The 19,104-nt window shown below is 44.8% G+C and overlaps 1 protein-coding gene across 1 annotated transcript in view; it reads right to left on the bottom strand.

The window, feature by feature from the left end:
• The window catches only part of RGS6 (regulator of G protein signaling 6), a 537,436-nt gene that overhangs the window by 80,727 nt on the left and 437,605 nt on the right, over window positions 1–19,104 (bottom strand). The window contains 7 exon segments of the mRNA XM_065871495.1: window positions 407–505; window positions 1,985–2,059; window positions 3,496–3,577; window positions 6,238–6,314; window positions 9,865–9,929; window positions 15,289–15,340; window positions 16,624–16,730. Of these exon segments, the coding sequence (XP_065727567.1) occupies window positions 407–505; window positions 1,985–2,059; window positions 3,496–3,577; window positions 6,238–6,314; window positions 9,865–9,929; window positions 15,289–15,340; window positions 16,624–16,730 (557 nt within the window).

Here is a 19,104-nt window from a genome sequence, read left to right on the forward strand (position 1 = left end):
GTTTGCTTTATCTGTCAACCTTCGTTTTGAATCAGAGCAATAAAGTTGGTGGTCCTGAGCTGGCTTACTCTGGAAGTGCAGTACAATTTGAAGGATGCTGTGACATGAGTCCCTCCTGCCTCCAGCTCCCACAGCGTCTTGGGGGAAACCCGACTACGGCAGTCAGCCCATGGTGTTGGGGTAACTCATTTATGTCCTTTTCTAGTAACTGCTGGAGTAACTTGGTGGAGAATTTGTCTTCTCGAGCCTCCGGGAATTATTCACACACAGTGCCCAAAGGTTCAAGTCACCCACAGCTGGGTTCCACTGTGCTTTCCAGGAACTCAAAGCTCACTCAGCCTCCAGAGGTGGACATTCAAAAGGTTTTCAAGCTGGCCACATCTCCTCTTAGAGCGCATTCATTCACCTGTTTCCGGATGTCCTCTTTTGTAGTTTTCCTGATTGGCTGACTGGGGACGTGCACTGGGCTTTGCGACTGGGATTCTTCAGTCACGCCGTACACTGACTAGAGAAGAAACAAGAATATTGAATCATGCATCCTCCGAGTTGAAGGGGGTCCGAAGGGTCAGCTAGCTCAAGCGCTCATCTGATGCTTCCAATCCCCTCCACGACATCCTGACAATGAGCGAGTGGCCTCTACTTGAAATTCTCCAATAATGGGAACTCTGCCTCTTGAGGCAGCTGGTCCATCTTTGAGTTACCACGATTAGAAAATCCTTCCTTTCATTGAGCTTAAATGGTCTCCTTGTGTATCAGTGTTTCTCCAAATACAGTCCATAGACCACCTGCAAAGAGTTCTCTTGGGTACTCGGTAAACAGGTACGTTGCCGAGTTCTACCCACGACCCCCTGAATCGGAATCTTCATGGGTGGGGTTCGGGAACCTGCACGTTCATCAAATGCCCCAGGTGATTCTGAGACACAGGAAAGTTCAGGAACAATTCCTGAAGATTATGCAGGAAGATAAAGAGCCCCTCTAGATTTTCTGTTTGTCAGCAGATGACATGCCTGTCTGGTACAAACTTGAGATGGCAGGGTTTCTGATTTTTTCCTTTTAAACTGACCAGTTTTCTGGACACAGATTTTCCACTTGCCCACAGCTATAGCTACTTTTTAATCTGTTCCTTTTGTTAGAGACAGATTAAAGACAATCTTTGTTCTGGGAAAGAAATAAAACACTGAAGGGTGTGCAAGTTATAGCTGAAATCTATAAAATCAAGAAAGGCTCCGGGTGCATGTGGGCTCCATGAAATTCTGGAATATTAGAATTAGGGGGCCCTTTAAAGACTAAATGGGGACATTTTAAGACTAACATTAAAGTATAATACAGTGGGCATCAATATCTCAATGAAGAACAAGATATATAAGTAAATTCAAGAAGCTGATATATATGTCATGTCACATATATATTGATAGAGGAGAGAGAGCCACTGCCCCTTCCAGTATAGTGAAACACAAATGATCACTGGCTCATTCACAGTTGGGTGAGATGGTGATTTGACTTTGGGAGATCTAGCTATGCTAAAAGACTTGCATTTGTGTCAAAGTACCAAGCTGGCCTTCGCCTGTGGTGTTGCCCTACTTTTTGTTCCTTATGTTTCCCTTCCTCTCTGCTGTCTCCCCAGAGCCAACTGCTACTTACCCTTTAGACCTCTGCACCCTCGAGCCTGCTATGGAAACCCTTGGGAAGCCCCCGGTCTGGGGCATGCTCCTGGTCTTCCTGAACCGTCCTGTACTTCCCACCGTTGCCTGCTGGCTTGCTTCATGCCTACCAGGCTGTGGGCTTTGTTAAGACTTGCCACTATATTTCCACAGCCAGAACGGTGCCAAGCACACGCCAGCCACTCCATAAATATTTGTAGAATGAATGATATGGTTTCAAAGGATGAAACGGGGAAGAACTACAAATAGTAAATTATTATTTGAACAGTACCGGAAATGGAAGGGTGATCCCAAGAATTTTTAATTCAGCTAAACTAGCGAACCTTTTTAACCTTTTGCGGGTTCTTCAAACGTCGACATTTTCTGATATCCATTTCTGTTGTGTTCACACAGCCTGGCTGAGAGAAAAAAATCATCATATAAATTACTACGTGAACATCATACTTTCCAAGTTGGCTCAAGTGACACTATCAGAACCAATCTTTATCTTTTCCATTACAGATAACACATGACTATCCCCATTTTGCCATTTACAGTCTTTTTTTTTACAAAGGTGTTTCACCTTCAGTATGTGTTCCTCCACAGAGTTCTCATATGAATTAAAACAGCTTACCTCATATTACCTAAGGATGATAAGCAGAGAGTACAGTGTACAGTTTATAAGCGTAAACTTATTATTTAAATTGGTGGATGGCTTCAGTCAGAGCCTTTGTTCTTTCATATACCTAACCATCTAAAACCACTCCACTATCAGGATAGGGAATTTTTTTTTGGTTTTGCTTTTAATCAGACTTGAGGAAGGTTGACATAGCTTATTCGTTTTAGTTCCATTTCATGAGGAAAATGTAAGACTTATTTTAGTAATACGAAATTAGAAGTGCGTGAAACCTCATTATTTGTGGATTTTGTATTTGTGATTTTGCCTACGTGCTAAAATTTATTTATAACCCCCAAGTCGGGGCTTCTGGTGCCTTCATGGTCATTTGGGACGTGCGCAGAGCAGGAGACGTGTTGAGTTGCCAGACCTGCGTGTTCCCGGTGAGGTGCCTTCTTATTTCATCTCATGCTGCAAACAAGTGTCCTTTGCACAGTCTATTCAGCACCAGTTTTACACATTTTTGTGTTTTTGTTGGTGATTTTGCCCAAGACCAGTGCTGATGTGCTGTCAAGCATTCCTAAGTGCAGGAAGGCTGGGACATGCTTTATGGAGAAAATAGGTATGTTAGATAAGCTCCATCTAGGCGTGAGCTATAGTGCTCTTGGCTGCCAGTTCAATGCCAGTGATCAACAATATACATTAAATAAGGTGTCTTTAAACCGAAACACACTTCAAACAAGGTTATGTATTGATCAGTTGATGAAAATGGGACTGGAGGCTTGCAAGAACCTAACCCTGTATCTCTCCCAGGATAACGTAATGGTTCAGCATCCACTAATTCAGTGTTCTCGGCGACTTCACAGAACATAACCACCGTAACAACAACGGTTGCATTTGAAAGAGAATATTCTAGAAGTTGGAATTGAATGACAGTAGAAATGGAAACTGCTTAACTTAGGACTGGAAACTTCAGGGCCCAAAGTTCCCCAGGTGGAATTCCCACAGCTCCCCATTTCCAATTCCATATTTTCATGGATGTATAATTTTTAAAAGGTGGAACTGACATATATTCCAGAAAATCTACTGAGATGATATGAATTAATGGCAAAAACCAATTTCACAAAGCTTAGCAATTTTCTTAAAAGTGAGACGCCTGGTGGCTAAAGACAGTCTTTTCTTTTAAGCGAAGGAAGAGAGAAAATGTAAAACTTAGAGAACTAAGCAGAGCTTCCTCACCACTGGCCTGTGGACATCCCAAAAGGCTCGTTCTTGACTATCCAAAATTTTCCTCTCTGTCTTGTCCTTTTTCCGATCAATCCTGAAAGAGTGAAAAAGGGGAAATCAGAGGCCTTTAATTCTGTTTTTCCTCCATGACCCATGTGTCAGCTCTGTTCTCCCTTTTTTAGGAGCTTAGTGTACACAGGGCTCTTGGCACCTGTGTGGTCCCTGCTTTCTGCAGAGCTGTACAATATGGGTGTATGGTTCCCTCAAGGAAACCTCAAGAAGCCCACACATGGTAAGAGAGCTTGTTTTCAGCTAGGTTGCAAATGACCAATTATGTGTAAAGAACAGGGTGAGCCTAATGAGGGTTCAGGAATGCAGCTGTCCATTTGAATTATTAAGGTTTGGACTACTAAGAGCTGCATAAGTTGTCGACATGCCCCGCATCAAAGTGGCTACTGCTGCCTATTCAGATTATGGGAAGGAATATAGGCTTGTAGTGTTTCATCCTCAAATTTGCAAGTTTGCTTTAGATTCAGAATCAGTAGGAATGTCTTCAAAATGCTGCAATTGTGTGTTTTAAAAGTCACTTAAACCATCTGGCTTCCTAAAAGCAAAGTAATAACCCTAGTGTGTGACAAGATCCAGAAGGCAAATATCTCTGGCCTCAGCTGGGGGACGTACAAATTGCAAGACAGACAGACAGACAGATCCTTTATGTTGTGATCGCATAGATAAGAGTGTTTAAAAAAAAAAAAGCCGGTATTACTTCATATTATCTCTCTAAGTAAAAAGTAACTCGGATTAATTGCTTTGTAACTGCTGGTTCTTGGCTCTCTTGGGAGTACATTGGACTGACTGAAATAAAGTCATACTGTGATTTTTGTGAGAGTTACTGTGTACTTAAATGGCCCACAATTATAATGTAATCACAGAGTTCATCAAAAAAGTGAATCGAGAAATCCCGTATATGTACAAAGTGGCACTTTTCCCTCCTTTTATAACATTCGATGCCGTGTGATCCCGGAAGTGTAAATCAGCCCTCCTCTTCACTTCCCGGAGGCGTCTGAGTGCACTGGCTCAATCCTGCCTCCTTCTCACCTATTCACCCACCCTCCTGCTTTCTCCTTCCTCAGGGGCCAAGGCTCCTCCTGACGCAGCTCAGCATCCAGTGTCTGGTGTCCACCTCCCTCGGGGGTTTCTGGGAGAACCGGGGTGGTGGGCAGGCCTGTGGATTCATGGGTGGGGGGTAGAGACTGCAGAGGGAGGGGGAGAGCGATGACACCATGAGGCCCACTGGACCCAGTGACTGTACCTGTGATCAATGTCACCCACACTGCCCAGAGAGGGCACCGGGGGTCCTCTGAAGACCCATGGGGGCTGCTCAGGTGCAAGGGGCGCCCAGAGAAAAGGTACTCACCTCCTCCCAGCTCAGCATCCCTTTCCCACCCCTCCTCTGTCCCATTTCTTCCATTACCACTTGAAGCTAAACAAGAGCCCATTGCTAGAAAGGACAAGAGAGAACTGCACCTGAGCAAGTCCGTTTCCCAGAATCAAAAGGATCTGGTTGATGACCATGTTTGTGTGGTGGGGGACATTTGCTACCCACTTCTCCTGTTTCCTTAGAGAGGAAGGAATTTCCACTACACTCGCTGGGAAGGAAGAATATGGGAAAAACACTCCAACTTGCTCCTCCTTTCATCTCTTGTAGACTTAACTTATTGGCAGATTTGAAAGAAGAAATTTAGAAAGCTGGGGCTTCCCTGGTAGCGCAGTGGTTAAGAATCCACCTGCCAATGCAGGGGACAAGGGTTCGAGCCCTGGACCAGGAAGATCCCACATGCCGCGAAGCAAGGAAGCCCATGCGCCACAACTACTGAGCCTGCGCTCTACAGCCCGTGCTCCGCAACAAGAGAAGCCACCGCAATGAGAAGCCCGCGCACCGCAATGGAGAGTAGCTCCCGCTCGCCGCAACTAGAGAAAGCCTGCGTGCAGCAGCGAAGACCCGACGCAGCCAAAATTAAATAAATAAAATAAATAAATTAAAAAAAAAAGAAATTTAGAAAGCTGAGGTCGGTCCTTCTGGGCCCTGTGTGGGTCAGCCTATTCTCAGGACACCTGTTCTCTGCGTGCAGTAAACTTACAGGGCTGGACTCTTCCCTGAGGTGGAAGAGTCCCAGCTCTGCCTAGGATGTTTAATTCCAGGGTAAAGATCTGTGGTCACAGATCCAAAATCATGTCCTATAACTAGTTCATCAGTAACAATCTGACATTTCAGACTCCAAATGTCTGACTTCTCTGCCTTATTTTTGATTAGTTCTGAACCCCTCCCCCCGGGAGATACGGTGGAGGGGCCACTTGTTGGCCTGTCTAAAACTCCAGTATGTTTTCCTATGAAGACGAAATCTCCAGACCAACAAGTAAAGTGGGTCTGATGGTTTTTAGTCTCTGAGCACAGAAGAAGGTTTGGAAGTCTCCTTGGGAATTAGGTACATCTTCTTAGGACCAGAGCTCTACGTTTGGGAGGAACCCCATTGCCTGCTGAAACACACGCTTTGGGAATTGTTTTAGAGTGCCATGGGTGACAGAGATGCAACTTATCCATCCTGAACTTGATTTCTACTCAGTTGCTATCATGAGAGAGACAGTGACTAACCATAGCTGGCTGGCCATGGAAGGAACCCCCACCCTCACACCACCTCTGATTTCCAGAGAGTGTTTCTCTCTTTGTAAAGGGTCTCTATTAAGTTCACCTACTTTACTTGTGCTTCTGCTTGCATAAAGATGAATTCCCACTTCCTTGCAAAGGCCCTCTGGAGTCTTGCTAAGTTTTCCTAATGAGAAATGAAAATCAACAAGAAGGCATTAATCATCGTAAGTTTGCACATCGACAGCTATGCTTATTACAAGGCAGCCATCTATTCTGGTTACTCCCAACAAAACAGTAGGGCCCCACTTTAAATCCACTGGATGTGAACCCCATCTGACTTTGCACCAGACCCTGCTGTATGGAGCAGAACTATTAATATTCATTTACACACCCATTAAGTCTGCCGTCTCTGTGGTTCCCGATTCCTCTTTTCTTGTGTGTTTTACAAGAACACGACTCACACAGCACTTATAAAGGCCACTGAAGATAGGGAGAATTGGTTGTGGTTGTTCATGCAGGATTTAGGGAAGGCATGAGGGGTGTTTTTGCAACTGATTGCAAAACCAAGAATGGGTGTCTCAAGACTTGTCTTCCAGCAAGCAGAGGGCTAGGAAGGTGGCAGGAAAGGAGAACCCAGAGGACCTGGCATTAACAACTTTGAAAGTCCAGACTCAAAAGTGGGAAAGAAGAGAGTGTCTAGGTTTGTGATGGTCATGAAAGGAAAACCCCAAAACAAAAAGAAAGAAAAGGCATCCAGGGTCACCTTTAGAGGAAGAGGGAAGAAGTCTTTTCTCGAAGCCTGGAGAGTAGCCTAGCAGCACAACAGGACGGTGGGGAGGGGCGTTTGACAGGTCCCCTAATGACCCGCCTAATCCTGATGGAATGCAAGGCGAGAGCCCACATTATGCTGTGTATTTTCATAGAGCTCATGCCAACACTAACTGATTACCTTCATTAGTGGATTATTAACATAAAAGGAGCTTCGGTTGAAGACCAACACACGTGAACTCAGTTATTACCAAGGCTTGCTGTACGAGTACCTCAAAAAAACTGTCCCTTAGATTTTCCCACTGTTCACAGGAAGCAAAGCTGGTAAAGCCTGAATGTCTGTCAACTGGGGAGCAGTGACATAAATAATGACACAGTCATACCATGGAATACTAGGCAGCCATTAAAAATGAGAATGTAGATGATTATTACTGATATGGAAAGATCCTCAACATCCTTACAGTATATGACTGGAAAAAGAGGCAGCTTACACTATAATGCTTGTGGTGTGATTCAAGTTTTCTTGTTAGAAAAAAAAATGTATGTACAGAAAAAAGCTTAGGAGAGAAGGATTGCAGGCTATTTTCTCTCCTTTCTTTGTTGTTTGAATTGTTTTTACAAATGGACGATGTAATCAGAAAAAATTAATAAAATTACTGAATTTTGAAAACAAAATGTCTCTTTAGTTTCTAACCACTTTTAGACAGAACTTCAACCTGAAAGAACATCTTAACACCATATTCTTTACAAATACCAAAGCAGAATATTGTAGGGTAAGAGAAAAGAAAACAGAATAAAATATGTCAGGAGTTGGTGCTGTCTTGTTTCCGTTTAGGAGCTTCTTTAAACAAGGGAACTACAGGGAAGGGAGACACGGGATGGAGGGGCCACATGCTTCTGCCGTCTGGGTTGTTTCTGTAGGTCATATTCAGGAAGTGATGTCGTCATGCCAAAGTTAAAGCACTTTGCACTGTGCGAACAAAGAGTCCGACAGCAGTCTTCTAGAAGAGGGGTGATTGCTGGTGCACGAGGGCAGATAGGGCAGGGACTGGGTGCCTAAGATGCTCAGAGCCGCCATGCTAGGGATGCTGGGGAAAATTATAACGTTCCAACAGATTTATGTTTCACGGCTCCCTTGGATAAGCAAACTTTAGCCAGGTCCTAACACTCGCCGTAAACTCTTGCACTGCAACCTGCACTGCCCATTCACAGGTCCTGTGATGCCAGTGGGGTCAAAGAGGGTGGAGCGCCATGCACCGGTCCTGCTCTCTGATGGCATGCACATTCCCCTTGGGCTGCAGAGAGGGGAACGGTGGCTCAGTGCATTGGTGGGCTTGGGTGTAGGTAACCAAGGGTGACAAGGTTTGGTAGAGTGGGGCCTCACGCTTGGTTTGGAAGACTGAGACAGCAAAAGTGGGAGGGACATTGGGGAGGTGGGTGGATCTGAGGTGCTGTTCATGCCGGATTATCCAGGGGAGGATTCTTCACTGCCCCTAACGTTGCCCTTCCTCCTAGCTGCCAGCTCTTCAGTCATTCTATGGCTCAGCAACACCTCCTCTGGAGGGTATAAGAAAAGTTGGCCAGTATCCTAGGTTTTCTGTGACCCATACAAAGTGTGGTTTCGGGGGAAGAGTCTGCAACCCCAAATTTTAAATATTTAAAACATTATCTGTGAATCTTCAAGTTCTCTGTGCCTTGGCTCTGTTAAATGGGAACGGATATGAGTGTGGCTGGGTCTCCAGTTTCTGTAAGAAATCACACCTTGTAAAGAAGGTGGAGGTGGAGGAAAGCTGGGAGAGTATATTGCCATCTGACATACATCTTATCTTCTGGATTGGATTTGGTCCTTAGATTTTGCATTTACTGCCAAGCACAGGTGAATCGGGTAAGAAGATGCAATTAAAAAACGATCATATATTAAACTAAAAAATTATCATACAATAAATGTGTTTTTTTCTTTTCGTGTACAGTACTATAAATTTTAACACATGTATATATTCATGTAACCACCACCACAATCGGAATACGGAATGGTTCCATCACCCCCCAAAACTCCCTCCTGGAATCTCTTTATAGCTGCATCCTGGAAGCCACTGATCTGTTTTCCCTCGTGATAGTTTTGTATTTACAAAAGTGTCACATAAATGGAATCACACAGTTTGAAATCTTTTGAGATTGGCTTCTTTCCCTCAACATAATGTCTTTGATACTCATCCAAGTGGTTAGATTAATAGTTTATTTCTTTTCACCGAAGAGCAGTATTCCATTACATGGCTGTAGCATCGTCCATTTAATCATTCACCTGTTAAAGTGCATTTGAGTTGTTTTCAGCTTTGGGTTATCACACATAAATCTGCTATGGACATTAGTGTACAGGTTTTTGTGTGAACGTAAGTTCTGATTTCTCTAGGGTGTGTATGTAGGTATGTAAAAGTGGGATTACTTGGCTGTACAGTATGTGTGTGTTGAACTTTATGAGGAACTGCCAAGCCATTTTCCCGAGTGGCTGCACCATTTTGCACTCCCACCGGCAACATAGGAGAGCTCCCGTTGTTCACCACATCCTCACCAGCACTTGGCATTACCAGTACTTTTAATTTCAGCCGTTTTAATAGGTGTGTAAGAGTATCTCACCATGGATTTAATCTGCATTTCTCTAATGGCTAATGATGTTGAACACCTTTGCCATCCTTATGTCCTCTTTGGTGAAGTGCCTGTTCTAGTCCTTTGCCAACTTTTAATTGAGTTGTTTTTTTTATTGCTGAGTTTTGAGATTCCTTTATTTAAAGAAGTAATTTATTGTGATGGTAAGAGGAGCTGAGAACAAAAGAGGGAAAATAGAAGAGACTGTCTTTCCACTGTCTGAAGGGTTGGGGAGAGAAAAAGGGGAAAATACAAGCTGAGAAAGAACTGAATGTATCTTACACTCTCCTCCCATCCCTTTCCTGGAAAATAATCGTACTTACTGCTTCATAATCCGCCAGTTCCAGCCTTGCTTTGTTCTGCATTGTCCTCTTACAGAGGTAGATGGCTGAAGGAAGAAGAGAAATTACAACATATACAAGACCAGCAGGGTGGTGGAATCGCCATCCATCCACTCATCCATCCAGCCAGCCAGCCATTCCCCTCTATGTGCCCAACGCTTTGCAGTCAAGAATACATTTCTGGGCTTCCCTGGTGGCGCAGTGGTTGAGAGTCCGCCTGCCGATGCCGGGGACGCGGGTTCGTGCCCCGGTCCGGGAAGATCCCACATGCCGCGGAGCGGCTGGGCCCGTGAGCCATGGCCGCTGAGCCTGCGCGTCCGGAGCCTGTGCTCCGTGACGGGAGAGGCCACAACAGTGAGAGGCCCGTGTACCGCAAAAAAAAAAAGAAAAAAAAAGAATACGTTTCTATGTGGAAGCCATGACACCTGACCTCTGGGAATCTGTCAGATGAGGGACCCCATCTTCCAATCCTGACAACCCCCTTCATCCTCCTCACTGTTTCACCCCAAGCAGGGCAGAGGCTGTGTCCTGCTCAGCACGAAGCCCTGCACCTAGCACCAGGGCCTGGCCTGCCAGGTGGAATGAGTGGACAGTGGAAGGGGAGGACAATTTAGGTGTCTCTTCCCAGGCTCAGGAAGGGCTCTTAGCCCTCAGTTGCCAGGATATTCTTCCTCAAACATGGCCTTCATCACTTCCTCTCCTACCTCTGCTTCTTCGGTATCTCCTTCCTTCTCTAGTGCCAAGTAGAACGACCCAGGGGAGATAACAGGTGAATGGTATGAATGAACAAGACCAGGAGGCAAGGTCGGAGAGGACCAGGGCTGACCTGTTGTTTGACAACTTAATTATACCAGGAACTCTAGTCAACTCCTTGCTGGGTTAACCGACCTCCTCCATGTGGTCTGAAAAATTTCCTGATGCAGCCTACGATAAGCTGGAGCCTTCTGGTAGCAGCCTACTCTGTATGCCCACACCTCTGCTCACACAGTCGAGTCTGTGGGTGAGAGTCAATTGTGTTTGTTCTCAAACCTGCTTATGTTAGGCATACTTGTTATTTTAATAATGTACATTCACTTAATATTACACGCACTGGTGAAATTAATGTGAAAAGAGAGAGCGTTGTTGTTTCTATGACGATCCAGTTGAATAGCTTTTGAATAACCTGAGAAAGGAGAGTCAGCTAAGACAATTGCTGATGAATTTGGTATAAGTGAGAGAACTGAAAAAAACGTGAAAAAATAGTAGAAATCTGAGCGGGGACAACATACAGTTGCTTTAAAAGTATTTTCAAAATTCTTGATGCACTTTAAAGATGTCAAAACTGGATGGTTTAAGTGTGACTTATTTAAGAAAGAAACTCAAATTATGGGCAACGATAATCAAAGAGAATCTTTCATTCTACCTCAAAAGGCTGTTGAATGAATGTTTCTTTGTACATTTTACATTAATTTGAGGTCATTAAGGTATTATGTATCACTTTTTCATACCAACTCACCAACTTCTGCAGTGAACCAAACAGCTACAGCTCTGCACTGTGTCAGATAAAGGGGTATCTTCTCTATCACAAGGTACCTCCTTTGTCACCAACTAGGCAGCCTGTGGAATTGGGGCAACCTGCAGCCGAAAGCCTGGCATGTCACCAGCCCCAGCAGACCTGGTCCCAGTGACCCAGGAGAGGTGTAGGTCAGCGCGGGTGGCAGCTGCTTTGACGACGTTGCCTCAGACAGTATTTTGTATTGGCCAAATGTGAAACTCAGGAAAGTGTAACCCAGATTTGGTTTTTATTTAAGCAGAATCATCCCAAGAAATTTCCAACCCATCTGGGTCAAAATGGGCCAGCTAAGTTGAGAAGTAAAGTACCATGCGTGGAAGGCAAAGCCGGTACCTCTACTGATGACCACGAGCTACACGATCAAATGCTGGTGGGCCCCTTCTTGTACAGCTAATGTCACACGTTGGGCAGTTGGTTCACCATAACTGGGAAGGCAGCAAGTAGCTATTGAGGGGACCTTTCTCCTGGCACAGACCTTCCCTGGGGCTTGTCTGCCTGCACTTCCTTGGTGCCTCAACAGCGCTCCCTCTGACACCTAACTAATCAAGTGACCACTGGCAACAAAGCCAAGTCCTCGAACAGGGCATCCAGGGGACTTGCTTTAAGCTCAGATGTTGGTTTTTCTTGGATGTGTAATTTCTCGTTGAAAAATCTTTGTCTTCTTGCCCTCACGCTGGCATCTCATGCCATCTCAATCTCACCAGCATCCTACCATACCACAGCAAAAACGGAACACAATTAAAAACTCTATAAAGTCAATAGATTCATGTGCTACATGTACAATTAAACATTTAAAAAGTATCGAACCTATCCTATTTCAATGACCTTAAAAAACTCACTCCCTTTCCAAGCTTTCTGTCTTTACTAGTGACATCATAATTAACCTCAATCTCCTAAACTAGGGAACATATAAATCACTTATTTCTCCGTTGTCCTCATGCCCTCTAACTACTCCTTAGAACAATGGATTTTAGCATTGGAAGTAACCTCGGCGACCATCAAGTACAGACACCTCATTAACAGATGGAAAAATTAAAGGCTCAGAGAAGTGAAGTGATTTACCCATGGACTAGTTAGTGGTAGAGGTGGAACTAGAATTGAGGTCTAGTTCAGAGGAATGTCTCCACTATGACATTCACTGCCCCATTTACTCATTCATTGATTCATTCATTCACCCATTAAAAAATCTGAGTGCCTCTTACGTGCCAAGTGGTATTTTAGGTCTGGGGAAGTCACCACAATAGCAGGGCAGCTACCACATGTATGGAGCTTACTGAACGTCAGGCAGTGCTCTAGGGACTTTCCAAACGTCCACTTATCTAGCCTCGTAGTAACCTATGAGGTGAGTTCTGTTATTAGCCTCATTTCATAGATGAGGGAATTTTGCAGGTTATTCCCCATTGCTGGGGACCCACCATGGCTCTCTAAAGCTGCTGAATCTACTCTAAACGTCTCTCCTTGACTACGAAGACCTTTTAATAAACTTGCCCATTCCAAATGATTCAACCTTCGTAATCACTCTTCATCAACATAAAATCTCTGAGTACTCAGATCAGACTCCTCACCATCCTCTTCTTGCCCCCATCACGCTGCCTCTCCCAGCCCGGGATGCTTGGAGGGTAAGCCTATAACTCACTCAAATCTGTGACAGAACAACGGACACAGAGTGGGTGACCAGTACATGTTTGCTGAATGAGTGAAAGTTTCCTGGTTCTTCATCAATCCAAGCCATACCTATTCTGAACTCTTAGCTCTGGTGTCACATCCTTTCTGGCAAGAAGGCCACCACAGAACAAGGAAGATAGAACATCACCCTGGAGGTAATAATACCAACCACCACCATGGTTTTTATTGACTCCTTACTACATGCCATACACCAAAACTTATACCCATTTCTAATTAACAAAACAACACTGAGAGACAAGTACCATTATTATTCTGGTTTTAAGATGAGATTTCCAAGGCGCAGAGAGGTTAAGTAACTTGCCAAGATCACACAGCTAGTGGAACCAGTCAACAATGGGCCCATTGTGCTGACATCTCTCTTGGTAAATTCTGATTTTCTGGCTAAACTGGAAATGGCGATGAGTAATTTGCATCCTGCACTCTAAGTTCTCCATCTGACTTGCCAAAATGGAGGTACAGGAATTCAAAATAATTTTGCTTTAGGGAGAGCCTGACATTAATTGTTATTTTCATCCCTGTTCCCGCTGCACAACTAAAATTACAAAAATCTGTAGAGAAAGGGAAATTGTGCCCTGCTGTATGCAGGGTAAGACGGCTGATGGTTGTGGGTTTATATTCAAGTAAATATTTGAATCTTACTTGGCCTCAGTTTTCTGGTCCCACTATCCTCCCACGCTCTCCATTGCCTGGAAAAATACTGGTTTTCACATTCACAAGGGCACACGGCTGCTGCATGGAACTGAGCTACAATTATTCAAATTCCAAGCTGGGCTTTTGTGAGCAGTATTTCAGCCCCAGAAGCACGTATTTTATGAGCGGCCAAGTGCTGCTCCCGTTCTGAGCCAGAAACCTGGCTGCACCCACTTATCACATCATTTAGGGCACAGCACAGTTCCAGAGGGACCCGCAGTGGTGCCTGCACACAGCTGATGAGACAGTCACAGGGACCTGTCCTCTGCATCGGGGCTGTGCTCCAGACTTGAAAACAGAACAACTGTAGCCTTGTAGGGCAATGAATTGCCAGGATTCTATCCTCAGGACTGTTCCCAATTGCCGGTTTCCCATCCCTCAGAAGTATAATCCGGAGGGTATAGCTTATCACAGGGTCTCAGGGACAGGCCCTCCAGCTGCAGCTGGCTCTGCCTTCCTGTGAAAAGCATCCTGCAAAGAACCCACGGAGAAGGTGCAGGTCTCATCACGCGCACCGGTCCCAAGGAGAGCTGCTGTGGGCTGCCCCCAGCAGCTGAGTCTGTGATGAGGGCACTGTGCAGAGGGACAGAATGAAACGAGCATCTGAGTTCAAATTCCGCTGTGTCTACTGAGTGTCTGTTAATCACCTTTAATAAAGAACCAGAACCCTCAGCAAATATTTACCGAGTGCCAACTATGCCTCAGGCATGCACTGGGCACTGGATGATAAGAGAATGAATGAGGTGGACCAGCCTGCCCTCATGGAGCTTACAATTGACCAGGCATCCAGACAAGTAGCATACAGTGTGAGAGGTATGAGGACGGGGCCTCTCTGGACCTCAGTTTTATCTGAAGTATCGGGATAATGCAACTTTAGAAGACTGACACGTAGATGTGTTAAACAGTCTTCATGGAGAGAATATGGCAAGAGACTAATAGATTCCTGCCTGGACAGAGGTAATTCCCTGCTTATCCATCTCCCAGCTTCACCCACTCTTTGTTTTCTTAGGTAGGGTAACTTTTGTATACCCCTTCCATGGTCTGTTACACTTTTCCTCTAGTGACTGACTATCAAAAACACCAATGAATTATTAAAAAGTCTTAACAAGTCTGTGAGAAAGGAAATGGACAGGGAGAGATGGCACCTTGATCCAGCCCTCCCTGAAACCCTGTCCCAGGAAGGAGTGGTCAATAGCCACCAGCCCAGTTCTCCATGGCCCCACAGCATGAGCATTAGCCACGCTTGATAGAACTTTTCTTCCCTTCCCCTATTCCCTTCCAATGGCTGCACTTTTCAGCGTGCACTGTCTTTCATCATTATGTGGAACAGGAAGCTTAGCACATGTCAACAATATGAGAAAGGGTTAAGCAGGGCAAAGACCCTCCTCCTCACGCACCATGGTTGCCCAGATAGCAAGGATTTGCCTTCTGCGGTCCCAGGAGTAACACTAAGTGTGGGCTGTGGCTTCAGTGCTTACCGTAGTCAGTGTTTTCAGGCTCCCAGCAGTTCGAAGGCCAGAAGTATGGGGCCTGCAAAAGAGCACAGGTGTCAGGACTCAGAACGCTAGCACTTGCCCTCCCCTGCCTGGGGCCCAGGGGCAGCCCTCCCCTGCACCCAGTGAGGACCCCTCCCTATGACAGGTTCTGTCCACGTGCTGACACCACACCCTAACTCTCTCCTGTTCTTAATGCAGCGGAGGCCAGACAACATTTTAATCTAGGTGTTGAGAAATGAAACCTGAGGTAAGCCAAATAAATGCAAAAATGAGAAACAGTTTACAGGGCAAAAACTTCTTATCCCGAGGTAATAGAAGTCTAATACAGAAGTCAGACAAGCACTGTTTGCTGGGGCACAAGCCCCAAGTTCCTTTGTCCCTTTGCCAAGGACTGAATGGTATCCTCCTAAATTTCTATGATGAAGCCTTAACCCCCAGTGTGACTGTATGTGAAGTAAGGAAGTAATTAAGGTTAAATGAGATCATAAGGGTGGGGCCCTGATCAGATAGGATTAGTGTCCCTATAAGAGGAAACACCAGAGAGCTAACAACCTCTCTCTCTCTCTCTCCACCCTGTGAGGACACAGTAAGAATCAACCATCTGAAAGCCAGGATGAAAGCTCTCCTCACAAACTGAACCCTACTTGAAAATCTTAGACTTCCAGCCGCCAGAACCGTGAGAAATACATTTCTGCTGTTTAAGCCACCCAGTCTGTGGTATTTTGTTATGGCAGCTGAGCAGACTTAGACATCCTTTGACCCTGTCTGAAGAACTCCACTCCTAAACCCTTAGGTTAGATCTTGACACAACCCCTTATCCTCTGCTCCAATTCACTGTGGGACAGGATCTGAGGAGTGGGAATGGTTGGGCAGTGTTAATAGGTAGTGAATAGAAACTTCACACCAGGAAGGCAGCATGATATAGTAGAAACATCAAGGACTCTGCTATCAGGCTGACCTAGGTTCAAATCAAGGCTGTCCCCTGGATTTACTCAATGCCCTGTTAATTCTCCAAGTACCTCAGTTTTACCAACTGTAAAATGGGAGACACTAATCCCCCCAAAGTTTGTTCTTCAGAATAAATGAGGAGATAATGTGTAAAGCACACAGTGAATAGTAGGTTCTCCATGAGGGATTTTTACTACTATGCGGGTAGGGCAACAAATGGCCCAGACAGAAGTTCGCTTGGTTGTCCCAGTGCTGGTGGGAGGTAAGGGTTGCTCCCTTAAATACTGTCAGTTTTTTAGGTAGTTCTAATCTGAGATCAGATGATGATGAGAAGAAAAGTTTCTTCAGGAGGACAAGCTGCATCCCTACCTGGAAACGATAAAAGGTGCCATCATCCTTCATGGTGAGAACATGGTCCGAGATTGGAAAGACGTAGCCCTGGGCAGCTACGAGGCTTCCCAAGTGTATTGCTTCAACTTCAGGGACAGGGCAGAAGAGAGAGAAGTAATTAGGAAGCTGTCAGAATGCAGGGCTACTTAGCTGAAATGTAAGTGGGGCGGGGTGGGGGGAGCAGAAAGGCAACCGGAAGTCAACTATCATCACCCCCAGATCACCGCCATGATTGGCTGATTGATAGCTTCCGATAGGGCTGCACTGGGCTGGGGGGGAGATGTCAATGGTTGGGGAGGGCCACGTGTGTCTGGATCCCCTGGATCCTAGCTCTGAGAGTCTGACATTGTTAATGCCCCTAAAGCTTCCAGAAGAAAGTCCACCTTCCCAGTTAAGACCACGGGCTTTGGTGTGGATAAGCCTGTATTTAATTAAGTGAGATGCTTCACATAAAGAGCTTAGCAGTCTGGTGCAGGGTAAGTGCTCAGTAAGTGCTGGCAGCCCGATTTCATATTTTTAGTTTCATCCTCTCTTTTTTTTTAAGTCACCACCAGCAATGAGCACGCAGCCCATAGAGTCTTCGGACTCACACTGCATTTCCGGACATGACAGTCCCGCCAGCGATAAGGAGTGTGTTACCCTTCTTTTACGGACATAGAGGGAAAGCTCAGTATCTTAGAGAATTGGAGGATGGGCAGGCAGTGCAGTGGGCAGTAGCCCAGGGAGGCCAACCTAATAGAAATACTTATATTTTTGCCACAATCAACCTGTTTTTTTTGTTACTTTAGCACCAGCCATAAGTAGATTCACATAAATGGTTACAAATTTCTATTTACTCTGAGCAGAGCTAAGAAAAAAGAAAGCTAAATGGTTCTATCATACATGATAATCTTTCACAAATGTAAAAGTACTCTAACTGATAAAAACTAATTTTTGGCTGTAGAAATTATTTGACACACTCAGGGAGTCTCTAGGAATTATTAATTTCATAAGCTCTGAATTTTTCAAAGTGACTTGTATTGGTTTTATTTGCAAACTCTTCAAGAGTCTTAGCAAATAATTAAACCTCAGCTGTGGATCAGGCAATGTAATTTTAAGAGCTGGCTCTAGAAGGCTGTTCCGTGACAATGCTACAACTTTCAAGAGGTTGTATATAATCCAGCCATTCTGCATATTTAGAACCTGGTCTTCTCCTCTGGAAGGAGCATACACTTGTAACTGGGAGAATCAGAATGAATGGAATTGTATTTTACTTGCTTAGTGGTGACCAGTTGGCTTTTGAAGTCTATATGCTTCAAGAACCATGGGTCCAGCAGAAAAGGGAAGTTTCATCACCTGCAACTGCTCCTTCTCCAGGGAAGGAAGAGTACAATCCAGTAAGAAGGGGACTTTCATGTCACCAATCTAGGAGCTAGAAGTCTCACTTCATTCTTCAAAAGGCTTTCGCTTGGAGATGTGGCAGATGGGAAGGAAGAAGAGATGTTGGATACCCACCTTCCCAGGGCTTTTGTTTGCCTCATTCCTGCTGGTGAATTGTTCTTAACTTCTCCTGCTCATCTACTTCTCAGAAGCCCAGACAGGTCTCAACACCTTCATGTCCTCCCAAGGGCATCAAAGTATAATAGACCGTCATAGATAAGACTCTTATCATTCGGGACCTTTCACAGAAGCTTCTCGTACCAGCACCAGTGGATTCCTGAAGCCTGTTCTACCACTAGGGGGTTCAGGGTTCTCTGAATACACCATTACTGCTGCTACTATCACCACTGATGATAACGATAAAATACTTGTCAGAAATAGGATGACTGTTTTAGAAGGGCAAAGAAAACAGTGCTCTTGGAAGAGAAGAGACCACCACGAAGAAGGGTGACTCTACATACAGGTAAATGAACTGGTAGAGACTTATTCAGTCCAGTTTTCACAAGCGGACCATCAGAAGTCCAGGCTGTGTAAGGCAAACACGTAGGGTAGTTGATTTGTTTTTTTTTCCTTAAAAGGATTAGCATTCATAGTTTCCTCCTGAGGATTAAGAACTTGACTAGAATTAAGAATTTCCACTACTCATGAAAGTGGCCATTAATCATGATGGGGAAAAAGGCTAGTGTTCCGTTCATGACCTGCTTTTCTGGCACTCAGATTTCTGGCGCCTATGTTTAATTGAACTCTATGTAAGTTTTATTGTTTCATAGTCAATAGTCTATTAGGAGCATCAGATTAAAATATAGGAATGACCGAGCTGGCATACTGACCCCGGCAAGGAATCACAGCTGAAGGTCAGACACCTAGAATGGGCACTTGAAAAAAATCTTTAAAAGGCATAGCAATTGAAGGGCATTCAATCTGAGGCAAATAGGTCTAATCCCCAAGAACATCAGAATACATTAGTGGATGTTTGTAAATATGACCTTCAGGCAGCAAGAATACTTAGTTAAGATGGGGAGTATATAATAAATTCAGAAA

This window comes from Phocoena phocoena, chromosome 2, assembly GCF_963924675.1.
Source record: "Phocoena phocoena chromosome 2, mPhoPho1.1, whole genome shotgun sequence".
NCBI classification, from domain to species: Eukaryota; Metazoa; Chordata; class Mammalia; order Artiodactyla; family Phocoenidae; genus Phocoena; species Phocoena phocoena.